Source organism: Anomaloglossus baeobatrachus, chromosome 3 (genome assembly GCF_048569485.1).
Source record: "Anomaloglossus baeobatrachus isolate aAnoBae1 chromosome 3, aAnoBae1.hap1, whole genome shotgun sequence".
NCBI classification, from domain to species: domain Eukaryota; kingdom Metazoa; phylum Chordata; class Amphibia; order Anura; family Aromobatidae; genus Anomaloglossus; species Anomaloglossus baeobatrachus.
Window position 1 is genome coordinate 701786399 of NC_134355.1, and position 15466 is coordinate 701801864.

At 44.4% G+C, this 15466-nt stretch overlaps 1 protein-coding gene across 3 annotated transcripts in view; it reads left to right on the plus strand.

The window, feature by feature from the left end:
* LOC142297115 (uncharacterized) overlaps window positions 1-14070 on the plus strand; it is a 53705-nt gene extending 39635 nt beyond the window's left edge. For 2 of the 3 annotated variants that reach the window (XM_075341381.1, XM_075341382.1), the window contains exon 7: window positions 11858-14070. In XM_075341381.1, coding sequence (XP_075197496.1) covers window positions 11858-13752 — 1895 coding nt within the window. In that variant the 3' untranslated portion in view covers window positions 13753-14070. The remainder of the gene's footprint in view (window positions 1-11857) is intronic. The other variant, XM_075341383.1, reaches the window with a different exon arrangement.
* Window positions 14071-15466: the final 1396 nt, after the last annotated feature.

Genomic DNA, 15466 nt, shown 5'->3' on the forward strand with positions numbered 1-15466 from the left:
TCCTCCCCAACCTCACCACTATCCGTATTCCAGCCTTAACCCATCTCTTCAACCTATCTTTAATGACTGGTACCTTCCCCTCTGCCTTTAAACATGCAACTGTCACACCCATCCTAAAGAAACCTTCCCTCGATCCAACCTCTACTACCAGCTATCGCCCCATATCACTTCTTCCGTTCACCTCAAAACTCCTGGAACAGCATGTCCATGCTGAAATTTCCTCCCACCTCTCCTCTAACTCTCTCTTTGACAACCTACAGTCAGTCTTCCGTCCACATCATTCTACAGAAACTGCCCTGACCAAAATCACGAATGACTTACTGCCAAAGCTAACAAGCACTTCTCCATACTCCTACTTCTAGACCTGTCCTCAACCTTCGATACCGTTGACCACTCCCTCCTACTACAGACTCTCTCTTCCCTTGGTGTCAGAGACCTCGCCCTTTTTTGGATCTCTTCATACCTTTCCAATCGCACTTTCAGTGTCTCCCACTCTCACACAACCTCTTCATCCCGCCATCTCTCTGTTGGCGTTCCTCAAGGCTCTGTCCTAGGACCCTTACTTTTTTCTATCTACACATTTGGCCTGGGACAAGTCATAAAGTCCCATGGCTTCCAATACCACCTATATGCCGACGACACCCAGATCTACCTCTCTGGCCCAGATGTCACATCTCTGCTGTCCAAAATCCCGAAATGTCTGCTATATCCTCCTTCTTCTCCTCTCGCTTCCTAAAGCTCAATGTGGCCAAAACTGAACTGATCATCTTTCCTCCGTCTCACCTACACTCTCCACCTGATCAATCTATTACAATAAATAACACCATGCTCTCGCCAGTACCCAAAGTTCGCTGCCTCGAAGTGACCTTTGACTCTGACTCTGCCTTGTCCTTCATACCACACATCTAATCCCTCATCACTTCCTGCCGTCTTCAACTCAAAAATATTTCCAGAATCCGCCCTTTCCTCAATTCGCAATCTACAAAAATGCTAGTGCATGCCCTCATAATCTCCCGCCTAGACTACTGTAACATCCTCCCTGCCAACACGCTCGCCCCTCTCCAGTCCATCCTTAATTCTGCTGCCCGACTGATCCACCTCTCTCCTCAATACCACCCCGCTTCTCCTCTCTGCATGTCCCTCCACTGGCTCCCACTCTTCCACCGTATCCAATTCAAAGCTACTAACACTGACCTACAAAACTGTGCATAATCTATCTCCTCCCTATATCTCTGAACTAATCTCCCACTACACTCCAACACGTCACTTCCGGTCCTCCCAAGACCTCCTTCTCTCCTCCTCTCTCATTCGCTCCTCACGCAACCGACTCCAAGACTTCTCCCGAGCATCCCCAGTCTCCTGGAACTCGCTGCCTCAACACGTCAGACTATCCCCTACCCTTGCAAACTTCAAACAGAACCTGAAAATACACCTGTTCATAAATGCCTACAATCTACAATGAACTCACTGCCGCCCGACCACCGTGCGGAGCTGCCGCCCGACCACCGTGCGGAGCTGCCGCCCGACCACCGTGCGGAGCTGCCGCCCGACCACCGTGCGGAGCTGCCGCCCGACCACCGTGCGGAGCTGCCGCCCGACCACCGTGCGGAGCTGCCGCCCGACCACCGTGCGGAGCTGCCGCCCGACCACCGTGCGGAGCTGCCGCCCGACCACCGTGCGGAGCTGCCGCCCGACCACCGTGCGGAGCTGCCGCCCGACCACCGTGCGGAGCTGCCGCCCAATCTACACCCCACCTACTGGCTCCTCCCCATAATCCTATAGGATGTAAGCCCGCAACGGCAGGGCCCTCTTTTTCCTCTGTACTAGTCTGTCTACTGCAAGTTGTATATGTATTTTGTATGTAACCCCCTTCTCATGTACAGCACCATGAAATTAATGGTGCTCTATAAATAAATAATAATAGTATACGAAGCCTTCAAAAAGGAGACTGGACAGAAAACTGTGTGGTATTTAGTGAATCTTGCTGTGAGCCGGGGGTTGGACCAGATGATCCAGGAGGTCTCTTCCAACTCTAACATTCTAAGATTCTATGTATGATGCCCCAAAGCTCTGTATCTACAGTATAATGGCCCACAGCTCGATATATGCAGTATGATGGCCATTACAGCTCCTTATATACAGTGTGATACAGTCCTGGATCGACATGCTTCTCTACCACATGGCCTCCTTAAAACAGTTAAAAAGTCGCCAGGCCTCCTGGATGGCTTCAGGCTCCGTATATGGCATCATTCTTTCTGGATGGTGCCAGGCCTCCTGGATGGCTCCAATGGTGTTCACCCAGGTAAGAGTTTATAAAGTACAGAATGGTACCAAAGACTCCTGAGGACAGAGATCCCCTGGTCGTATGGGCAACCAGATGATGCTGTGTAAAGTTGCACCCCCAAAAGACATGCAGAGATGTTTCCTCCATGAAGAGCCAACTTAGGCTGTACCAGGATTTGTACAGGTTCTGGGTGTGCATGAATGACCTGCAGCCCACCCTGTTTCGACATTTACGTCAAGTCCTTGTGCCCATTGGTCAACCTTTTTGACAATATATTAGTCCACACAGTTTTAAGTGTGTCACATTGAGTCCTGGAACGGACTTCTCCAAGTTCTTGGTTTTGATGAGTTTATGGATAATCTTTGGCTTCCACAAATTGAGCTTGAGTCCTTCTTAAGTGATATTGCCTCAGGAACATCTTCATAGAACTATGGAGTCATCCAGTTGTAAGGGTAGTAGAGTCTCCTTCAGAGAAGAAGCAGAAAATAAACCTGCCTGCAGATTTTCTGTTGATATTCATAGTCCAGTGAACCCATTCACAACCAAAGAAAACCAATCAGAGTGTCTGGATATCCGGGATGTCGTTCTCACCCTTGAGAGGCAGATTATACAGTATGGTTCGCTTCACTCTCTGTCCTGGAGCCCCAAAGTGTAACTCTGTCCTAATAATAGCCCACACAACTTTGAACATGGGTTGGGAGGCAGGCCGGGGCATTGTACTGCAGCATAGGTAGTAGATCGCTACACCGGACCAGTGCTTTTACCTCAGAAGTCAAATGTGGGGGCGTGGCCTGCAGTCTGATGGCACTGGTCACCTAGGAACTGAGCTCCAGCCACAGTGGCTCAGAACAGCTCACCAGAGACTCCAAATTCTCCCTGCAGGGAGGGTAATCATCACAGAGATAACCCACTGGAGCTAGATATGACAAAGGGAAAGTCCCAAAAGAGGCCTTCTCCAGGGAAAGTGACAGATTTCTTTATCAGTGCTGGAAGAGATAAGATGGCCGCATCCTCCTCCACTGCTTCAACACGCTCATCCAGGGAGGGCTCCACGGCTGCTACAGACCTTGACACTGATAATGCTGACATTCCACTTACCAAGCGCACGATGCAGAAGCTTCTCAGTGCCCTCCGTGCCTCACTGCAAGAGGACTGGAAAGGCATGGTAGCTGAGCTGCGTGGAGATATTGCAGCCATAGGAGCCCGCACCTCTCACATTGAAACAAAGATGGAGGAGCTCACAAGATCCCATAAGAGCCTCATAGATGCCAATGCAGACCTGGAAGAGCAAGTACAGGGGCTGCAAACTAAAATCCTGGATCTGGAGGACCGATCTCGCCGGAACAATATAAGAATAAGAGGGATTCCGGAGGTTATACCAGACGGAGGATTGCAGAGCTTCTTGATAGCCTTGCTGCAGGAGGCCTTGCCAGATCTGGGCCCAAATGATTTCATAATAGACAGGATCCACAGAGTCCCAAAACCAAAATTTCTTAATGCTGAGGCCCCTCGGGATACCTTAGCTCACCTGCATTTCTACAAAACCAAGGAAGCCCTGCTACAAGCTCTGAGGAAGAAGCCATCCCTGCCTGAGAAATTCCGCCTTATATCCATTTTTCCTGATCTGTCGGCTGGAACTCTGGCAAAACGGAGAGCATTTGCTCCTTACACCAGGATCTTAAGAGATGAAGCTATCGCCTACAGATGGGGCTTCCCTGTCAAAATCCTGATCACCCGGGCAGGGAACACCCACGTGTGTCACTCGCCAAACCAGCTGGCTAGGCTCCTCTCTTTGTGGAACATTTCAATTTCTTCCTCCAATTTGGCAGTAGATGTAGTATTCCTTTTTAGTCTGAGCTCCCCACAGGAATATTCTGAATGACATGTTTGGGGTGATTAGAGGAAGCCATTAAAATACTATTGCATGCAATGGATTTTTTATAGGGAGATATCAACACCTTATTATTGTCCAAATCTGCGTTCAATTTTAAATCCAGGAAGCCTATTGCTACATCATCACCACTACTAGTAAATTTTAGATTGAAATCATTCAAATCCAAATAAGAGAAAAATTATTTCGCAGACGAGAGACTACCCCTCCAGACAAATACCAAATCGTCAATAAATCTCCCCAGCCAAACAATATTATCTTTATATGGGTTATCAATATTGAAAATATAGTTTTCTTCCCACACAGACATAACCAGATTAGCTAGGGAAGGTGAAAACTTGGCGCCCATGCTTACGCCCTGTGTCTGGAGGAAGTACCGTATTTTTCGGACCAAAAGACGCACTTTTTTTTCCCCCCCCAAATGTTGGGGGAAAGTGGTGGGTGCGTCTTATGGTTTGGATGTGGCTGCGGGGAATGAGGGTGCTGCGGTGGAGCGGGTCATCAGGGGTACGAGCAGGCTGTAGCAGCCTGCCGTGACCGTGGGCCTGCTCATTTCATATGCACGCCCATCTTCCTGCCTATCATCTCTCACGCTGAATCCAGCGCTGACAGGTGGGCGGGGGGTGCGCGCATAATTAACAGCCGGCCCGCATGATCACCCCTGGCAACTACAGCCTGGAGTGATCATGTGCGGCTGTATTCACTGCCCCCGCGCATGAACATCAGCGCGGGGTGCAGGGAATCAGTGTACTCACCCATCTGTGTGTGGAGCTGTCCCCCTGCAGCATCGCGTCTTCCTGTCTGTGCCGGCGGTCAGCTGATCTGTGTAGTGAGCGGTGAGCACAGCGATGACGTCATCGCTGTGCGCCGCTAGTGTCCACACAGATCAGCTGACCGGCACAGACCGGAAGATATCGCGATGCTGCAGACAACGGTGATGGCTCCACTCAGCGGCGCTGCAGCTGAGACAGAGAGGAAGATGATCGGTGCTGCAGGGAATGAGGAAAGGTGAGTATAAACGTTTATTTTTTTTTTCTGTGCCACAGGATACAGGCCATATACCAGGATGGGGGTATTATGAGCAGGATGGGTGGGGGTATATGAGCAGGATGGGTGGGGGTTTGAGCAGGATGGATGGGGGCATATGAGCAGGATGGATGGGGCATATGAGCAGGATGGATGGGGGCATATGAGCAGGATGGATGGGGGCATATGAGCAGGATGGATGGGGGCATATGAGCAGGATGGATGGGGGTATATGAGCAGGATGGATGGGGGTATATGAGCAGGATGCTGGTATATGAGCAGGATGGATGGGGTATATGAGCAGGATGGATGGGGGTATATGAGCAGGATGGATGGGGCATATGAGCAGGATGGATGGGGGCATATGAGCAGGATGGATGGGGGCATATGAGCAGGATGGATGGGGGTATATGAGCAGGATGGATGGGGGTATATGAGCAGGATGCTGGTATATGAGCAGGATGGATGGGGTATATGAGCAGGATGGATGGGGGTATATGAGCAGGATGGATGGGGGTATATGAGCAGGATGGATGGGGGTATATGAGCAGGATCATATACAAGGCAGGAGGATCGTTACCAGGATGGGGTACCTTAGTAGAGAATTTGGCGACATTACCCCCATAACAGTGTCAGCAGCAGATCCTCGCCCCATAACAGTGTGTCATGACCACATTTTTTGGTTAAAATTTTATTTTCCTATTTTCCTCCTCTAAAACCAGGGTGCGTCTTATGGTCAGGTACGTCTTATAGTCCGAAAAATATGGTATCTCTCGTCAAACGAAAAATAGTTGTGGCTTAAAAGAAATTGAATTGAAGAAACAAACCTCTGAATGGAATCATCATAGTTGCTGTATCTGGACAAATAATATGTGATGCATCGTATTGCGATGTGATGGGGGATAGAGGGGTATAACCCCCCACATCTCAAGATAGCCACGCACAGTCGGATTGCCAACAAAATTTTTCCATGATCTGTATCATACTTTTGGAATCTTTGAGATGCCTAGGTGTTAATGGCACTAAGGGTTGGAGATAGAAATCCACCCACTCCCCTAGTTTCTCCCTGAGTGACCCGATCCCAGACACAGTAGGTCTGAGAGGGGGAGGAAAGACCTCTTTATGAACTTTTAGGGAGTGAGTGGTATATTGGGACAATCGGCGAATCACAGTATATAAACTTCTTAATTCTGTCTGAAATAGCACCCGTATTAATGCCCACCTGTAGTAGATGTAGTAATTCAGAATTTAATCAATTTGTTGGATTAGATGGCAATTCAATATAGGTGCTATTGTTTTTCAGATCCAGCAGGTTCATTTTTTTTATATAAACCAGCATTGAGAGCCGCAATTGCGCCCCCCTTGTCCGCCTGGACAACAAGGACATTGCTATTAGCTCTCAATTCATCAATTGCCCTGTGCTCAGAAGTGCTCAGATTAAATTGAACCTCTTGATGTTCTACTAGATTATAAAGAGACACAAGCTCACTTTCAATTGTTTCCTGAAAAAATCAAGAAAGGGAGGTCTCGATTTTACTGGGTAGAACATAGGATTACGGGTCTGAAACCTGTCATTTAAATGAACCCTGTGCTCCAGCTCCGTCTCTCCCTCCAGTTGTCTTAAATTAGAAACAGCTACTTGTTCACTAAAATGAATACAATTATTATCAAATGATAAATCACTATACACATGAATATTATCTTCATTATAATCAACTTTAAGGGTCAAATTAAGTGCAAATCTATATCATATTGAGATAGGTAGGTTTGTGTGTGTGTGTATGTATGTATGTATGTATGTATGTATATATATATATATATATATATATATATATATATATATATATATATATATATATATATATATATATATATATATATATATATATATATATATATATATATATATATATATATATATATATATATATATATATATATATATATATATATGTATATATGTATATATATATATATATAATGTGTGTGTTGTTTTTATTTACCTTCTCCAAAAAGAGGATCTTTATATTACTTTTTACTCCGAAAGATGGGTTTATTTTCAGGGGATTTTGTTTTTTCCCCATGAATAACAATTCACCTTTATTCTTTAACTAATTCAAATAGAATCATGTTGTATTCAGAAACATCAACATAAGTCTCCAAACCCTGTGTGTAACACATGTTTGTTTGCATCTGTCTATCTACACGCATACACGACCTTTTGGTGACAACCTATTTTCGGGGTCAGCCTTCTTTTTTTTCATAGAAACCTGATATTTATAGACAATTTATCCTAATACCTCATGTTATGATATCCTGGAGGGGACAAATCCCGTTTGTTGATAGACCTCTTGTGTTTAAATCTCATCATATACTTTTATTATAAGAGCTCAATATTTTGCAGATGTGGTAACGGTCAGCCTGTGATGCCTGGCCTTACGTGTCTCTTTACGTAGTGTTGTCATAACAAATACACCAGTTATAGCAGCTACATACAGTAGTACCACAAACATTCCCATCTGTAGGATGTCTTGCAGAATTCCCATCAGCCACCCACCTATATCCATAAACCAATTGGTGGGAGCGGTTGTTTACAGCGCATTTATATAGGGAATGTTTATGGAAAGCAGTTATATATATGTCACCGTGAGGAAATCTAAAGGTATCCAATGTAAGGTGTGCAACGTTTCCAGGCCCTTCTGCACCTGGAGAAGCCATTTGTAGGCCTGGTGATCACACACTAGATATAAATCGTTAGGCAGTATGCAGGGGATGATGTCAGTGCGTCTGCGCAATCTCAGGCGTCGTTATATTGAAGATGTCTCCTCCGGTTTCCTACTTAACCAATGCTGTTCAATTGTGGCGCATGCGCCCTCACCTCCTTTACCCTCTTCAAGGCCGCGGGAGTGTGCGTGGTCAGAATTGAAGAGGAGCCACCCCCAGCAGCACCAGGTAATAGACACTGGGTTACTATGGTGGAGGAGATTAGAATCCCCCATTCCCCCTGGGCCCTAATAGTTTTCTGAGGGCCGATCTCTCCTTGAACAGCAAGAGACAAGCGGTAATAAAATGTCCTTCACTTTCTCCACACCTGGGACGTCCTATTGAGCTGTATGGACTCGGAGAAGGCCTCCAGAGGTGAAGCAGGTACCTCTGCACCGTCCCAAATAGACTTGATGTTATTAGACCTCTGACTGAACCGGCGCTTTATTCGGATTACCAGAGCCATGGCGCACTCAAGAAAGATGATGTCTCATACATAACCATTGCCTCCTTTACTCTCTTGGATACGCCCAGAAAAAAATGGTTCTTGAGAGTCGGGTTGTTGCACTTTGTGTCCACTGACCAGCGCCAGAATTCAGTGCAGTAATCAGTCAGCTGATTCCCCTGTTTCGGTGAGCGGATCTTCAAATTGGCCAACGACCCCTTATCTGGATCGTTGTAGATGACACTGACCGCAGTAAAAAAAAAAATCCATCCACTGATCCAAACACAGAGGACTCAGGAGGTAAAGAAAAAGCCCAAGCTTGTGGGTCACATCTAAGAAGTGAGACCACAATACCCACTTGCTGTGCATCACTCCTGGAGGAATGAGGATGAAGACGAAAATATAATTTACATGCCTCCCGGAAGGAGACAAATCGGCTGCTCTCCCCATCAAAATGCTCCGGAAGTGGCAGGTTAGGTTCTAGCGATCCGGCGACAAACACGGCTTTTGCAGAGGTAAAAGGCTGTACGACCCCCTTTAGTTACGGCACCTGGAGAGACAGCGCCTGCAACTGCCTCAGAAGAGAAGCTACAGGGTCCATGGAGAAATTTTAAATATGGCTGATTAAAATGTTCTGCACAACAAGGGGATAACCGGGGACGAGGGGCTCCTAGACTTGCCCTCAGGCTAGGGGGCCCTAGCTGTCCGTTATCCCAGAGGTACTTCTGATGGTGAAGATGTCTGGACTGTCAGCCTAGCTCTGCTCCTGGCCAACGGTGTTCTAATACCCTGTCACCCCACCCCCAGTGAAGATCGTGACAGGAGGGATTAATCCCATAGAAAGACACACGGAGAAACCAAAACTCAAACCCATTTGAAGCACACACAGAGGTAAAGACAATATGTGCTCAAAGGAAAGATAAAACCGGGAGGAAATAGACAACGAGAATATTTCCACCATACCAAATAACGCACAGAAGACATCCAGCAACTGGATCACCACAGCACAAGGATGGCTTTCTGTAATCAGCGAGGGATGATCAAATCCACCATCTTAAAAAGGGCAGGAGTAGCTGTGATAGGTCTCCCACAACATGTGACTGCAGAGACAATCACCAGGCTAGCAGAAACTCAGAAGCCTAAGAAGACCTGGAGTGTCAGACTCTGCTGTGTGAACACGGCCAGATGCCGCCCTGACACTCTTTGAGTGCTGAGCTAAGCTCCATGTTATGGCTGCATGTGGAAGATGAGACAGTCTGTCTGAGTGGAGACTGAATAGTTGGCTTGAGAGCTGAATCAGTCGCTGCTGACCACAGAAAAGCCTGTGTAATGTTGGACAGTTGGTCCTGAGCCTGAGTGGTCTTGGAGCGGGGAATAAGCCAACAGATATGGAGCATACTGGGCCTCGGTGTGGAGCCTGAACTAAAAGTTGTGAGAAGCCCTGACACTGGTGCTCCTGACGGGAGAGCCGGACATTCATCCGCGGACACTTATCTGCTGGACATTTCTCTGCATGGATGAGCCTGCTCTGTGAAGCCGTATATGCTTTATGGACGGTTTTGGAGAGAAGGCTGGGTTTTTTTTTCCGGTTTCCTGAATGTTTATACAGTATAATAAACCTTCCTGTTTTGCACCAAACTGCTTCGTGTCTGTCTCTACCTCAAGCGCTGCTATAGTGAGGGACTCCTTACAATATTTATTGGTATAATGTTTTTCATTTTTGTTTTTCATTTTCATATTAGTAATATTTTTACATACCTTTTTTACTTAATCCCAATATGGGGCATTAACGTTCATTCCTCTGATCACTGGTGTAATACATTGCAGTGTACAGTCATTGCAATGCATTACACCTATCAGTGTTAAAGTAATAGAATGCCTTTTAGACCCTGCTCTTGGCATGGTGTAACAGGCCACCGTACCTGGCAGACATGGAGGTTCTCAATTGACCAAAGGTTACCATGTCAACGATTTGCCTCCCGTAATCCCGTCGCTGTGGTCCCAATCGAGTTGGGGAGGGAGTCTCCTCCTTTTCCCAGTCTAATTGCTGTTATCCCTATTATTCATGGCATTAAGAGGGTTAAACAGCCAGGGGTGGTGCAGGCTATGGATATCATTTATACCGAGCTCCCAGCAGCGATCGTGTGGGCAGAATTGGTGACAAATTGAGAATGAGCCCCTAAAAGTGATAACACAATGTAAATATTTATTGACCCCTTATTGTGATATGACATACATATAAGTTACATGGTGGGAGGCGTCTGATGAATTTTCTCAAGAGCTTTTACTCATGTAACTGCATCAAAAATTGCTTGTGCCTTTCCAGACTAACAGGAATGTTTTGAGGTTTGAAAATCCAAAAGTGTTTCCTATCCTTAAAAATAAAAGGATTAACCAGGAAGGAGAAGAGGAGTCAAGGGATTTTGCAGACCTGGCTTGTGCTTGTTGATCACGGGCAGTAATATATGGTTTATTTTCTCTGCTTTTTATGTCAGCAAGTTTTTTTTTTTATCTTGTTGTGATTCTTTGATATTTTTGTATGGTTAATAAATAAATAAATATATATATATATATATATATATATATATATAACCTTATTTTTCATTTTATAACACGTACTTGATTATAAGACGCACCCCAAATTTAGAGATGAAATAAAGAAAAAAAATGGGGTCCATCTTGTACTCCGGTGTTGTCTTACCGGAGGAGAGCGGCAGTAGGGGTGGAGCGGGGTCACAGGAGGCAGAGGCTGTGCTGGCAGCTGCGGGTCACTGGTGGTAGCGGAAGCTGCGGTGGTTGTGTGGTGGATCAGGCCGGTGCGACGAGTGTGCCAGTCTGTCCGTGATCTGGGCTTCAAAGAAATAGCGCTCGGAGCGGCGCATGTGCAGATGGAGTTCTCATCCAAGAGCTCCATCTGCACACGCGCAAACTCCCAGTGCCATCATTTGAAGCTGGGAACGCGGACAGACTGAGTCACCTGCCACACAGCCACCCACCTGCCCGCACAGAGTGGCAGCCAGCAGGCCACCCGCACAGAGAGGTAGCCAGCTGCCAGCACAGAGAGGCAGCTGGCCGCCAGCACCAACAGGCACCCGGCCACCCGTAGACAGAGCCACACAGACAGCCTCCCAGTAAGCTATATTTGGATTTTAAGACGCACCCCTCATTTTCCTCCCAAATTTTTGAGAGCAAAAGTGCGTCTTATAATCCAAAAAATATTGTATGTAGTGATATTCTATTGAATCAACCATGAGATTTGAAATAATAAAATATTCCATTAAAAAAATGTTTTAACTTACTCGTATTCTTCTCTGTGTCACTTTTACTTTTAAGTTTAAATACCGTTACTCTTTCATACTGTAGGTATCTTGATGTATTAATAGAAATGTTTGTAAATTTGTCTAAACTGTGATTTAAAAAAAGTAATAAAATATATTTTTATCTCCAGCAGAAAATGCACGTGATCGTTCTGGTGGAAATGTGATCTTATCGCTAGAATGTAATGTCAAAGATGAAGATAACCTGTGTCAGTCCTCAGGAGAAACCCTCACTACTATTAATGTACATCAAAATGATCCTTTTCAATGCAAGAGAAATCACACAAGAGAGAAGCTGTACTCATGTTCAGAATGTGGAAAATGTTTTAAAGTAAAATCACATCTTGTTAGACATCAAAGAATTCACACAGGGAAGAAGCCGTATTTATGTTCAGAATGTGGCAAATGTTTTTCAATCAAAAAACATTTAATTAGACATCAAAAAATTCACACAGGAGAGAGGTCTTTTTTATGTTCAGAATGTGGGAAACATTTTTCAAACAAATATCATCTTGTTAGACATCAAATAATTCACACAGGAGAGAAGCTGTCTTCATGTTCAGAATATGGTAAATGTTTTTCAAAAAAATTTAACCTTGTTAAACATCGGAGAATTCACACAGGAAAGAAGCTGTTTCCATGTTCAGAATGTGGGAAATGTTTTCTAAGAAAATCAGATCTTATTAGACATGTGAGAATCCATACAGGAGAGAAGCCGTATCCATGTTCAGAATGTGGGAAATGTTTTATTTTAAAATCTTCTCTTGTTACACATAAGAGAATTCACACAGGAGAGAAGCCGTATTCGTGTTCAATATGTCAGAAAAGTTTTACAGGTAAATCAGGCCTTATGAGACATGAGAACGTCCACACAGTAGAAAAGCCGTATTCATGTTCTGAATGTGAGAAATGTTTTAAAGATAAATCAAATCTTATTAAGCATCAAAGAATTCACACAGGAGAGAAGCCGTATTCATGTTCAGAATGTGGGAAATGTTTTAAAGATAAATCATATCTTATTCAGCATCAAAGAATTCACACAGGAGAGAAGCCGTATTCATGTTCAGAATGTAAAAAATGTTTTAAAGATAAATCAAATCTTATTACGCATAAAAGACGTCACACAGGTGAAAAGCCGTATTCATGTTCAGAATGTGGGAAATGTTTTAAAGATAAATCATATCTTATTCAGCATAAAAAATGTCACACAAGAGAGAAGCCGTATTTATGTTCAGAATGTGGAAAATGTTTTAAAGAAAAATCAAATCTTATTCAGCATAAAAGAATTCACACAGGAGTGAGGCCATATTCATGTTCAAAATGTGGAAAATGCTTTATTGAAAAATGTCATCTTGTGCGACATGAGCGAGTTCATACAGGAGTGAAGCCATATTCCTGTTCCGAATGTGGACATTTTTTTATGAGAAAAGCAAATCTTCTTTCTCATGCAAAAAAGCACATAGGGGAAAGGCCATATTCATGTTCAGAATGTGGGAAACAGTTTAATACGGAAGCCCTGCTAAGTGATCATCAAAGAGATCACACTGGAGAGAAGCCATTTACATGTAGTGAATGTGGGATTTGTTTTATATATGAATCAAGTCTACTCAGACATAAGAAAGTTCATGATCAGAGTGTGGAAAATGTTTCTTTACACCAATCATTTGAGGTTAAACATCCGAGAAGTTACACAGTAGAGAAGGCGTATTCATGTTCAGAATGTGGGAAACAGTTTAATACTGAAGCCCTGCTAAGTGATCATCAAAGAGATCACACTGGAGAGAAGCCATTTACATGTAGTGAATGTGGGATTTGTTTTATATATGAATCAAGTCTACTCAGACATAAGAAAGTTCATGATCAGAGTGTGGAAAATGTTTCTTTAAACAAATCATTTGAGGTTAAACATCCAAGAAGTTACACAGTAGAGAAGCCGTATTCATGCTCCGAATGTGGAAAATGCTTTATTAGCAAAGAAAAACTTCATACTCATCAGAGAAGTCACACACAGGGGAAGCTGTTTTGATATTTAATATGAAAAAATGTTTTACAAAGAAACTAAAGCTTAAAAAAAATTACATTTTTTACAAGTCGGTAATGTTATTTGTAGAGAGTAAACTTTTTTATTGCATACACTGAAGCTGCCAAACACCTAAATTACATTTACCTGGTGTCATCTGTGACAGGGATCTTCTGGGGAAAATAATTGTCCAAAACATGAAGGACGTGCAAATGTTTTATTATACATCACTTATGTTTTTTCTACTGTTGGTTTCCCAATACTAATTTAAAATGTATTAAAATAAAAATATGTGAATAAATAAGTGCAGATTTGTCCTCTCTGCTGATCTATGGGGGATTTTGTTTCTTTCTTTCCCATCGATATCATGCACAGGAAATCTTACATCGAGCCAATACAGCTTTATGGGATTGAGAATAAAACTTTGATCTAGTCTAGCAAAGGTCTTTCATTTCATCTTTCCCCAGCCATTGATTAGTGGGTTTACTGGTATGTTTAGGGTCATTGTCATAGTGCAGGGTTAGAGTAATCTGAGTGTCAATCCTGCTGAAGGGGTCTATGATTAGATTCCTAAGGGCTCATTCAGATGAGCGCATTATATGTATTTGTCCTGTTCCTATGCCCCACGAAGAGCACATGTAACCACTGCAGCCAGTGTGCCGGTACAGTACACAAGGCAGATTTTCCATATCGACTAATGGTCTAAGTTAAAATATTTGTAGCATACATTATATTGGTCGGTCCAGACTAGTGCATATATATTTTGTCTGAAATTTCCACTTATTTATAGTTTTCTGTCTCGTTCAATGATTGGTGTAATTTTTTTGGCCATCTTCCTTTTCCACTCCACTTCCACTTATACTCCTTGGTATCCAAAATTCCCTATTCTGAATTCCTCAGAGCATCCCGGATCTAGATTTGGTGATGCCACATATCAACATTTGCAAATAACCCTCTTCAGAAAAAAAGAGGACTTGTACTTTAGCAACACTTATTGGATTTAGCAATCTTGAAAGTCAATATCAACCCTTTCTCAAGCCTTGCCATATGACTTAGGATAAGATGGCAAAAAATAAACTTCATTTTCAGACATGTGTTTCAGGGCATTTGCCTCTTTAGTGCAAAGCAGGTGGTCTGATTTGGTGAGAAGAGAGGCTTGACCAGGCCTGAACTGACCATAGGGCAATTCTGGCAAATGCCAGATGGGCCGGATCCCTGTAGTGGGCCGGTGCTTGTAGTGGGCTGCTGTATCTGCAGTCACCGCCGCGCTCCTCAGCAGTGTGTGCATGCCGGGCACATTAGCTGCAGCAGGACCAGGAGGCAGCGCGCTCTGCTGCGACGGCCCGCTGTGTACCCAGCCTGCACACACTGCTGAGGAGCGCGGCGGTGGTGATGCTGGTTACGCAGCTTCCACCTTCCTATTCAAATGTAATGTTTTTCAGACGTAAATACATTTGAACAGTGCGCCGGGACTGGGCCCCGCCCCTGACGTGCAGCAATGTGATGAGATCAGCACCTTGCTGATGTCATCACAGTGCTGTGGGTGCCACGCAGGATACATCAGGCAGCGGTAAGCGCTCCATGGAGGAGCCAAAGAGACAGGTTTAATTAATGGCGATGAGTGCGGATGGACTGATGACACATAGCGGGGAACATTTGTGAAGGAGCACAGGCACAGGGGAAGTATTGTATTCCGAGGGGGTGGGGCAGGAGTGTGTAG